Consider the following 9,669-nt stretch of genomic DNA (forward strand, 5'->3'; position numbering starts at 1 on the left):
TTATTTTCAATAAGTACTTATAGTACATACTGTACCTATAGTATAGTACATTGAGGCTTCCTTTTAAGCTAACTCTCACAGTTCATTTAATGATTGTATTTCCTTAAAGTAACGGTCGATAGCGTCACGGGTCGATTGCGCAATTGCAGCATAGATTATAGCAAAATCGAAGATAATTACGATTTTGACAGTGCTATGCAATGTCTGGCTCTGGACTGTCTTCTTCATGGTCTTTACTCGCAGAATCAAGTGAGCTTTGTAAAGTAGCCATAGAATATCAGTTGAAAACTATTTACTCTTGAACTTGAGTTTTAACTGAGTGATATTGAAGAGTTAGATATACCTAGATCTAAAATAATAAATCTAGATTTAATAATAATTTTATTACATGATGAACAGAAGTAGCAATAGGAAGAATAGCTAAATCCCATGTATGATTACACCAGCCCCTACATCTAGATTTAAGGAAAATGAATGAATGTTTTGTCCCTCTTATGATAGCACAACATTTTCAGATCTAAGTTCTGAATTATTTCTTATAATTTTAACTCTAAAAGACCTTTTGGTTTTCCTCTTGATTAAGTTTTTTACTATTTAGCAAGTTGTGTCCTCATAACAGGGATAAAACATTCATTCATTTTGGGCAAGAGTAATGGAGTCTGTCATTGGCGATTATATATATCTTCATATAAATTTATTTGAGCTTTCACCAACCTTAAAATTAATCATGACATGTGATTTCTTGATTGATATTAAAGGCGGATTTACAATATTACAATGGGCTTGATGTTACGTTGACACTGAAATAGGATTTGGTTCTACGCAGATTTCACTTGCATTCAAACAGTGCGTATTGCGTGGGGATCACATGCTCCTAATAAACCATGCACTATATTTAGCTATATTGTCACACTCTGATATTTAATTTATTCCCCAATATTACCCATGTATCTAAGGCCTGGTTTCCATATAGCCATACAACAGCCTTACAACACTGTTGCGACAATCGTAGAGATAGAAATCAGGTCTATTTATGGTATGCTAACCACAAAATCCATACAACAACCACAACTATAATTATGATATTTTATTTGGGAAAGGATTACACCCTTAATAATATAGATATGATATGCTGTTATTTTTAGCTCCAGAAAATATCATGTCTACTGAAATTGAAAAGCTAAAGAAAGGTATAATAAAAAGTATATCAATTCATAATATAAGTGTTGTGCATTAGTAAATTCTGATTTAAAAGAAGAGCTTGATATAACAAAGGAGAAAGAAACAGCAATGATTCAAGAAATGAGTGAACTAAAGAAAAAGCTAAAAGTTAAACAAGAAAGATTTACAAGTTAGCATTGTGCATAAAATTTATGCACTGGCATTATTTTTAGAGTTTCAAATATTCCTTTTCATTCTCGCTGCCATCGTGAGTATGTATTTTTTGACTACTAAAGAACAGAGAAATTTTATTGGTAATTTGATTATCATACCTGTATGGTAGATTAATGCAATTATTTAATAGCTCCTTTACCTGGTGCTGAAGTAATCATGTCTACTGATATCATCATACATGGTGGTCAGTCAAAAAATTTTAATTTAACAGAGTATGGTCTCATAGTTAAATGTCCTCCTGATGCTCTTCCTACCAGTTTATATGCCAAAATTAATATACGGTTAAGTTTATCAGGCCCCTACGTTTATCCTAATTCAGAAAAATGGAGATCTGCTACTCCTGTTTACTGGATATCCAGTAGTAAAGATCTTCTTAATCCAATACAGTTAGGAATACGGCATTATGTTAGAGGAACAGCAAATTCAAGTGTAATTAAAGTTTTTACAGCTGATGATAGCCCCAAGAACCACTCATATATATTTAAAGAAATTTATAATTTCACTGTTGATGAATCTTATGTTTTCATTTCAATAAGTCACTTCAGTGGTTATGAAGTCAGTACTTCAGAAAAACCTTTTTTTTCTGGAGCATTGTTTAAGGAAGAGTTTCCTACTGAAGAATACCAGTGGAACTACAATTTCATTGTGTTTTGTTCTACTTTTTCTTCAGTGATCAAAAGCGTATGTTACAATTGGTAGTCATCATGTTAATTCATTTAAATACAGAAATTAGAATTTGCAACAAACTCAAGTTGGTCCGTAATAATATCATCTACTACAGTAATTTTTGAAAAAAACAGCTCATCAATAGAGCTTGATCTTTCAAAAAATAATCGAACTCAGAATTGGGATATTGAGGCAAGGTTTACTCCACTAATTGTAAGCAATAGATTGACTTTCAAATGTTTTATGTATGATGTATTTATAGTATCATAAGAAGTATCTAAATAAGTGTGATGACATTCAATTCAATATGCAATTTAGCCTACATTGGAAGAAAAATGACACAGCATCAGAAATCAGAAGCATATCCCTCCCTCTGAAGGGTGTAACTAATCCCAAATCAATCACAATTCCACTACCAGAAAGTAAATTAAGCTGTAATTAATTCAAGTGGAGTTATTTTTTACAGTTAAAGAACCAAGCTTTCTGGAGAAGTATGAAGTGATCATTTTATTATTATGGATAATAATTGTGGCATTAATCATGCTTGTCATAACAAGAAATTGTCCTAATCGGACTGCAGAAGCAATAGGTAAAATGACAATATTTTTTCATAAATTTGCTCCATAAGGCACAGACAAAATTTTGTCTTACGTGTAATATACAGTCGGAGCAGATTATTATTATTATTATAAGTAATCATGATAATTGTGTAATTATTTAGATATATTAATGAAGGTGTTAAAAGTTCTGTTGATTCCACTTCTAAGTATTTTTCTATGTAAGCTTTTCCCACTTTTAAGTGGTAAGTGATTAGAATATTAATAATAATAATAATCTATAAATATTAATATAGATCTAAAAAAAAATGGAATTATGGACGTGGATCAATAAAATTATAAACTAGTCCTTGCGTACGTAAAGCTAGCAAGGCCAATAATGTTTAATTGGATGAAATCCTAACTTGTGAAGTAGTTGTTGTGTTTGTTTGTTTGTATATGCATGAGGGGCAAAGCCCCTTCATGTTTTACATTTTTAATGATAAAATAGTAAATATTAGTGATATTTTACACTGAACCAGCCTGCATAACTTCATGCTGTTTGTATACCAAAACCAGATTAACAAAATAGTAAGGTTTTGTCTCTACTGCTGCACACTCCGTATAAGACGAAAAAGTTTTGATTATAATTATTACAATTTTTTGATGATCATAGACAGTCTGGCATTTTTGAAAATCTTTAACTGTTAATTCTAATGAGAAATTTTTTTAGTTACTAAATAAAATCTCTATTAAAATACATATCAATTCTCTTATAGTTATTCTGTTAGATGCATTGAATTTGTAGAATCAAAAATTATATACATTAATGGAAAGTGAAGGATTTTAGCTAATAACTAAACTACTTAGGGCTCTCACTGTACTTTTTAATATACATTTAATTTGTTGCTAGTGATCTATTTTTTTCCAAAAATTGGCTCTAAAATCACCCAAATTTTTATCATATTTTCCAGTACATATTGATCTCTTTATGCTATGTAACAATTTTAAACTGATTCCAATTTGAAAGTTTTGAGCTATGACAGTATCACTACTTTAAAATTTTTTAATAAATTTGTACCTCGTGCTTTTTTCCAAAAATTGGCTCTGAATCACCCCCAAAATTTATTTGATTTTTTGATGCACATTATATTTATTCTTATGCTATGTAGAAAGTTTGAGTTGATTCCAACTGAAATTTAGTTATGGTCATTTTAAGCAAATTTTTGAGAGAAAGCACGAGGCCTTTGTTTTGCATTAAAAAGTAGACATGTATGCATGTACTTGAGTGTACTATTTTTTTAAATGAATAAATAATAGCGTAGCTAATTGTAAGAAAATTAGTAAGTGATAATGAATAAAGAGGTGGTCATATGTGGTTATCTATTTTAAATTTAAGATACGAAAGGGAAAGAGTGAGTTTGAGAGAGGAGGGTAAATGGTTCCATCGGTTGATTGCAGAGGGATAAAATGAATTTTGGTAGGTTGAAGTATTACAAGTGATTGGAGATTGAATGATCACTTCATTATAATGAAGTATGCTAAAATGCAGGACGTTATTAAGTGATGTTATAATCACTATGTTATGTATATATTGTGATTTAAAGGGTAAAGGGTATAACCCTATCCATTAACATCCTTAATCGCTTCCACCACACACGTACATATTCCAAGAAAATCAGAAATGCTATTTGTGTTGGTGTCTGTGTTTGTCATGAAGTCATCAATTTCTACCAAGTCTAGTAAACACATATTGGGGGTTGTGATTGGCAAGTCATAAATGTTCACATTATAGTTTTTATCATGTATCTATAAGTTTTGGCAATTTTAACATTTTGAAATTTAACAATTTGCAATTTCTAAATTTCAAATGCATGCGTAATGTTAAAGGGTAGCAATTGGCAAGTCATAAATGTTCACATTATATATCTAGTTTTTATCATCTATTGGCAATTTCTAAATTTCAAATGGACTCATAATATTATAGGTTTTTCAATAATTCTGTACAAAGTCTGTTTAGTGGTAATCCAACGACATTGTAATAGTCTCCAGTGATAGATTTGACTAGTGTCCCTCCTAAATCCTGGATCCCATACCTGCAGTATGGAAGTATGGAGTTATGGAAATGAACATAAATGTGAATAACAGGGACAAAATGAGAAGAGAAAGAGAGAGAGGCTAGGAAGCAAAATAGAAAAATAAAATAATAAAAAATATTAATAAGTTTAGTAAAGGATACGCTCCTGCTTTGTCCCTAAAATAATTAAAATAATTATTAAAATAATTTTAAAGTACTTACAAAGGTTCGTTAGACTCCACGTAAGACTCAATTATTTCATCTGAGAGATCAGAAAACTCAATATGTGTGGTCTCGTGACATTTTACCTCGCGAAGGGTCTGATCATCATTTTGAAAAATGAGCACAAGACCCGTAACGACAGTGTGAGCAGCACCTTGCAAGCTATAAAAAAATTTAAAATATTTATTTAAGTTGGCAGCAAACAGGCTAGCACATAAATTTATATTGGCATTAAAAATATTCAAAAAATGATATACTAGTTATCATAAGTCACTTGACGAGAAATTGGAAAGGATATGCAAGAGTAACTGGAATCGAATAAGGAAGTACATAATTCATATGGTAGTGGAGTATCAGTAAACAAACAAATTGTAATGAATTATGTGTATGAGTAAAGGGGTCTAGGTCAACCAGGGACAGATTAGACTGGAGTCTCGATTGATCACTCAACTTTTCAAAGAATCAGCAATTGCTATGGGCCACTGGAAGTGGACCTCTTTGCGACAAGACTAACCAAGCAATGGTGAGCATCAAGATATTTGTAATTGATGCTATATTTATTGAATCAGTTGCAACCACATACGTGTGCATTGAGGAGGAGGAGGAGGAGGAGGGGGGGAGAGACTATAGAAAGAGTGTGCTGAGTTGTGATAACAAACAGGAACAGACAATTCCTTGTGTACACAATTCAGTTAGTGTATGCCTCCTCCTCTTTCAAAAACACTCAAACATAGTAAGACCAGCTGCTTTTGATGACAATACTAAATTATACAATTAAAACCTCATCCCCCTCTTATAGTTTGACTAGAATCCCCCTCACTCTCTTTAATAACATACTTTCTGAGCATCTCTCTTGCCTTCTCTTGTGTTTTAGGTTTCTCATAAATAATACCATCCCTCACCTACTGACAAAGTGGCATATGCACATACATAGAGAATTTTTTTAAAATTTAGTCTCTTACGACAATTGTATCAGCTCCTATGACTACACGCCAAACAATCTCACTATCCTAAAATATAGAAATACATTAAGTAGAGAGGTTATCTACATCTATAGACATATTGCATGAAAGCAAAAGAGAGATTATAATTATAATCAAGAAGAGTTTGGAATTACTTTTATTCTCTTTGCAACCTCCCATGCTTTTCCCTTGGCATTTTCAACTGCATACAAGTATGGTTCGGGGAATTGGGACTTGTCTAATGTCTCTTCAAACTTTGACGGGACCACTTCAAAGGGAAAGTTCTAAAGTACAACAAATGAAGATGTTTCTGTGTTACAATTGTGTTAATCGATTGCTGCTGATTGCATTACTGGTAATTATGTAACCGCAAAAAGAGAGAAAAATAAAATATGGGATTAATAAATGCTTGAGTCAATCTAGTAATAATAATAATTATTATTTCTAATAATTTCAATTAGGGTTTGTTTTCAAATTCAATTATGCGTTTAATTTTTAAGCTTACGATGTGCTGTAGTATTTCACGGCGTCTTGGAGATTCACTGGCAAGTATTACCTTTCGACCACCCAGTCTTCTTACTATTGGGCCAAGCATTACAACTAACAAAAGAGAGAGAGAGAGAGAGAGAAAAGAAAGAGGAGGAGGAGAGAGAGAGAGAGAGATCAGAGATGATGGAGGAAAGAGGGATGGTATTACGCCCACGCAGAGTAAGTGGCCTAATAATAATTATTAAAAGAATAAATGAGCGATTGAGCGACCATTTACAAGTTACATTGCTCAAAGAGAAGTCTCATCTATACAACAATGTCTTCTACTCCTTCATTCGAGAGGGGCCGGTTCTACAGCAGCTACTCCCGCGGTAGTACAGGCGAGTATCAGCCTCGTCCCCCCAGTGCCGAAGGGAGGGCGGCCGGCAAGACGTTTCAAGCGGCCCAATTCCAAGGATCAAGACATGGCTCTTTGGTCGTGTCACCGAACAAGAACAGCCTACACAAGATAACTAAAATGTTCAGGAGCAAAGAAGGGAAAGGAGGGACCAGCAAAGGCCCTGGTGGAGATAAACTTCGCGTTCCTTCTGAAGCCGAGGCAGGTCTGAACGGTGATGGCTCTGGGTTTGTTGGAGGTGCGAGAAGTCCCGAAGGCTCACCCAACGCCTTTAGAAGGATAAGGTCGTATTCTGTTGGTAGTAGGACAGCTCTGAAAGTTAGGAGAGGCAAGGATAGAGAGGAACAATTCTTCATGTGGAAACCAGTTAAGGTGTGGGCATGTGATCATTTGGTTTGTTTGTGAACAACAAGTGTTTGCCTAAATGTGATCCTTATCTTATAGCTATCTTCCCTTTTTTGTCAGTTTCTGTTTGAACATGACTTTTGGTTTTCCCTAACATGACTTGGTTATTCTTAATCCCTGCCTTACATGTCTACATTGTACATATATGTATTATTTATCTCTGTTTCTTTCTCTTAGAGAAAGAGATGTGAATGGGAAAGCATGTCAGGTAGACAGTTAACCATTAAGGATACTCACATCTCAGAACTTGGTAAAGCAGAATTGGAGGCACTCCAACAAATTGCCATCGCTCGTCTTCAAGAAATCGACATCTCAGTGTCTAAAAGTATGTCATTAACACCATAATTATACATACACGTATTGGTTGACATATTATATGTCCTCTTTCACAAAGTAAACAAACTTCCACTTAACTACTTGGTAATCTTATTGTTCCTTTGGATCTATTATTATACGGACATGATATACTAAACTTTGTTCCTTTGTAATTGTTATTTTTGCCTCCTCCTCCTCTCTCTCCTCTGTCATAATCTGTTACTTTTAAAATTGACGATTACTCTTATGATAGGCTCTATTAGATCGGGAAAGTTAAAAGTTGTCAAAAGAAAAGCATCTAATGAAAGAATTGGTATGTAATATACACCTCTTGTACTCTTAATTTCATTTGACGACCCCAATTACTGGTACTCACTCACTCTCTCTCTCTCTCTCTCTCTCACTCTCTCTCTCTCTCTAGCTGTCTTTGGCCAGCCCCTAACTGCAGTCTTAGATCAAGACAAATCTCGTACACTTACCTCTCCTGTCCATGCTACACCTCCAGCAGAAGCAAGCTTTACGTCCCCTCCATCTTCCTCATCCGTAATCCCAAGCAATACTAACAACAACACACAACACTATCATCCAGTGAGTCAACTGTTTGAATAACTGTCAAGTACATTAGTACAGGGTGTGGGCTGGTTTGAGATTTGAGGATTAAGTGTGTTTTGGTGTCTTGATAACTGTTTTGGGGGTCAATGTAAGCTAGCAGCTGTATCTTGTTTGCTTGTTTAGTTTTTCTGTATTTGTGACAGCTGTACCACTATATCCAAAATGGCTTTGCTCATGTTTTAGAGCAGTTTTATTCAAATAAGATTTTACTTTCTTCATTTCTGTCTTGTGTAGGCTGCACTGTTTTTCAGCTTAGTCTATTATTATGTCTTTAAAATGATTATTTTTTGTGGTCTATTGATCATTCCACCTGTTTATAATACATTATCATTGTCCTCCTATCACCTGAAAGTGGATTTTATTATCATTTTGTTATAATTGTTATGACTTCGTGACCTTCTCACTCTCTCTCTTCCCTATCACACACCTCATAAAGATGTCCTAAACATGTAACTCAATACGTAATACATCTTACAGCCTACCCTCCCCCTCTCTCTATTTCTCTTTGGTGATTGCCTGATTGGTATGTGTGTATGTAATCAAGATCTTTAGTACAATGTGGTACCTTTGGGAAGCTTGCACTGTCATTCCTAACATTGTTATATGTATAGGAGTCTCTTTTTCTATAACAATAAATTATTATGGGCACTTTGAAGATTGAAGAAATCTTCAACTTGTAATTATTTGCATACAAATACAATTCCTTAAAAATTATTGGATACATACTGTAATACATGTAGCCTATTGTTTATATAACATTTAATTTCTGGTTTAATGGTAGATTGCCCAAAGCAATGTTTGTCTCTTGTCACTCAAAATTTATTATGATCTACATAACACACACCGACTCATCATTATTATAACAATTTCATGCTATACACATAAGCTTCATTGATATTCATTTCTCTCATCACTGCCTTACCAAACAGCTTGTGAGTCTATCACTGGCACTGCTATGCGTAGTATTGTTATTTCTCTTAAGCTATATATGCATTTGTGTATACATACATGTACATCAAATCTCACACACACACATACACACACACACACCCTTGTTTCAACAAAACATGAAGACCGTGCCCTAAGCCCATGTGTCTGCCCCATATGGCCGCTCAATTACACAGTTACGTGTACATGTACCTTTTGATTTTGTATGTGTTTTATTTATTTGGGTTGTTTATACAAGTGTGGGTCATTGAAGCCCCGAGGCTTTTGTTGTACATGTATCGATGATTGGAGGCGTATATTGACTGAATGTAAATACACACATCTGTACTGTTACATGTACATGTATGTTACATATGTACGTGTACTAAAATGTATATTAAATGTATATTACATATGGTGTACTACTTGTACATGTACATGTGTGTGTGTGTGTGTGTATGGGAATAAAAGTGTGTTTTTGCCAAGTTTCCCCCTTGACAACTTGTGATGTTTGACCAATCAACTTTGTTATTAATGTCTTCTCTCTCTCTCTCCCCTCCCCCCTCTCTTTCTCTTAGGATCAACCTGTTGCATCTTCCACTTGGTCTAACAGTCAGCCTGATTCATTTGCTCCTTTTACTGTCTCTTCCTCTGAAAAGAGTACCT

The 9,669-nt window shown here is 34.1% G+C and overlaps 3 protein-coding genes across 4 annotated transcripts in view; 2 read left to right on the forward strand and 1 right to left on the reverse strand.

Annotated features, from left to right (window-relative positions):
- Positions 1 to 160: 160 nt before the first annotated feature.
- LOC109581303 (uncharacterized) lies at positions 161 to 3,136 on the forward strand. 2 transcript variants are annotated; one of them, XM_019995315.1, is made up of 10 exons: positions 161 to 249; positions 1,146 to 1,190; positions 1,238 to 1,351; positions 1,395 to 1,475; positions 1,526 to 2,076; positions 2,122 to 2,274; positions 2,324 to 2,483; positions 2,528 to 2,650; positions 2,783 to 2,863; positions 2,915 to 3,136. In XM_019995315.1, the coding sequence occupies exons 1-10, from the start codon at positions 201 to 203 to the stop codon at positions 2,950 to 2,952; spliced, it is 1,395 nt and encodes a 464-aa protein (XP_019850874.1). In that variant the 5' UTR covers positions 161 to 200; the 3' UTR covers positions 2,953 to 3,136. The 2 variants fall into 2 exon arrangements, with proteins under 2 accessions (XP_019850874.1, XP_019850875.1); XM_019995316.1 differs by having other exon boundaries at positions 172 to 249; positions 1,123 to 1,190.
- A 1,286-nt stretch (positions 3,137 to 4,422) lies between these two features.
- Positions 4,423 to 6,575, reverse strand: LOC100631655 (N-acetylserotonin O-methyltransferase-like protein). The gene is made up of 7 exons (XM_019995298.1): positions 6,364 to 6,575; positions 6,014 to 6,142; positions 5,859 to 5,906; positions 5,734 to 5,798; positions 4,897 to 5,058; positions 4,837 to 4,851; positions 4,423 to 4,693 (listed from the first exon to the last, which is right to left on the reverse strand). Exons 1-7 carry the CDS (start codon positions 6,451 to 6,453, stop codon positions 4,579 to 4,581), a joined length of 624 nt encoding a protein of 207 aa, XP_019850857.1. The 5' UTR covers positions 6,454 to 6,575; the 3' UTR covers positions 4,423 to 4,578.
- A 37-nt stretch (positions 6,576 to 6,612) lies between these two features.
- The window catches only part of LOC109581294 (rho GTPase-activating protein 6-like), a 10,417-nt gene continuing 7,360 nt past the window's right edge, over positions 6,613 to 9,669 (forward strand). Inside the window, exons 1-5 of the mRNA XM_019995297.1 lie at positions 6,613 to 7,116; positions 7,327 to 7,474; positions 7,718 to 7,777; positions 7,886 to 8,052; positions 9,582 to 9,669. The exon at positions 9,582 to 9,669 is cut by the window's right edge and continues 102 nt beyond it. Coding sequence (XP_019850856.1) covers positions 6,664 to 7,116; positions 7,327 to 7,474; positions 7,718 to 7,777; positions 7,886 to 8,052; positions 9,582 to 9,669 — 916 coding nt within the window. The 5' untranslated portion in view covers positions 6,613 to 6,663. The remainder of the gene's footprint in view (positions 7,117 to 7,326; positions 7,475 to 7,717; positions 7,778 to 7,885; positions 8,053 to 9,581) is intronic.

Source organism: Amphimedon queenslandica, unplaced genomic scaffold (assembly GCF_000090795.2).
Source record: "Amphimedon queenslandica unplaced genomic scaffold, v1.1 AMPQUscaffold_13448, whole genome shotgun sequence".
NCBI classification, from domain to species: Eukaryota; Metazoa; Porifera; class Demospongiae; order Haplosclerida; family Niphatidae; genus Amphimedon; species Amphimedon queenslandica.

What these genes read in the sequence shown, in the direction of transcription:
- LOC109581303 (XM_019995315.1), top strand. Translation starts at nt 201, where the DNA reads ATGTCTGGCTCTGGACTGTCTTCTTCATGGTCTTTACTCGCAGAATCA. An exon ending in GTCTTTACTCGCAGAATCAA is followed by an intron (nt 250 to 1,145) that starts GTGAGCTTTGTA and finishes TGTTATTTTTAG; the next exon opens with CTCCAGAAAATATCATGTCT. An exon ending in GCTTTTCCCACTTTTAAGTG is followed by an intron (nt 2,864 to 2,914) that starts GTAAGTGATTAG and finishes ATATTAATATAG; the next exon opens with ATCTAAAAAAAAATGGAATT.
- LOC100631655 (XM_019995298.1), bottom strand. Translation starts at nt 6,453, where the DNA reads ATGCTTGGCCCAATAGTAAGAAGACTGGGTGGTCGAAAGGTAATACTT. An exon ending in GTGAAATACTACAGCACATC is followed by an intron (nt 6,143 to 6,363) that starts GTAAGCTTAAAA and finishes GTTGTACTTTAG; the next exon opens with AACTTTCCCTTTGAAGTGGT. An exon ending in TAGGAGCTGATACAATTGTC is followed by an intron (nt 5,799 to 5,858) that starts GTAAGAGACTAA and finishes CTTTGTCAGTAG; the next exon opens with GTGAGGGATGGTATTATTTA.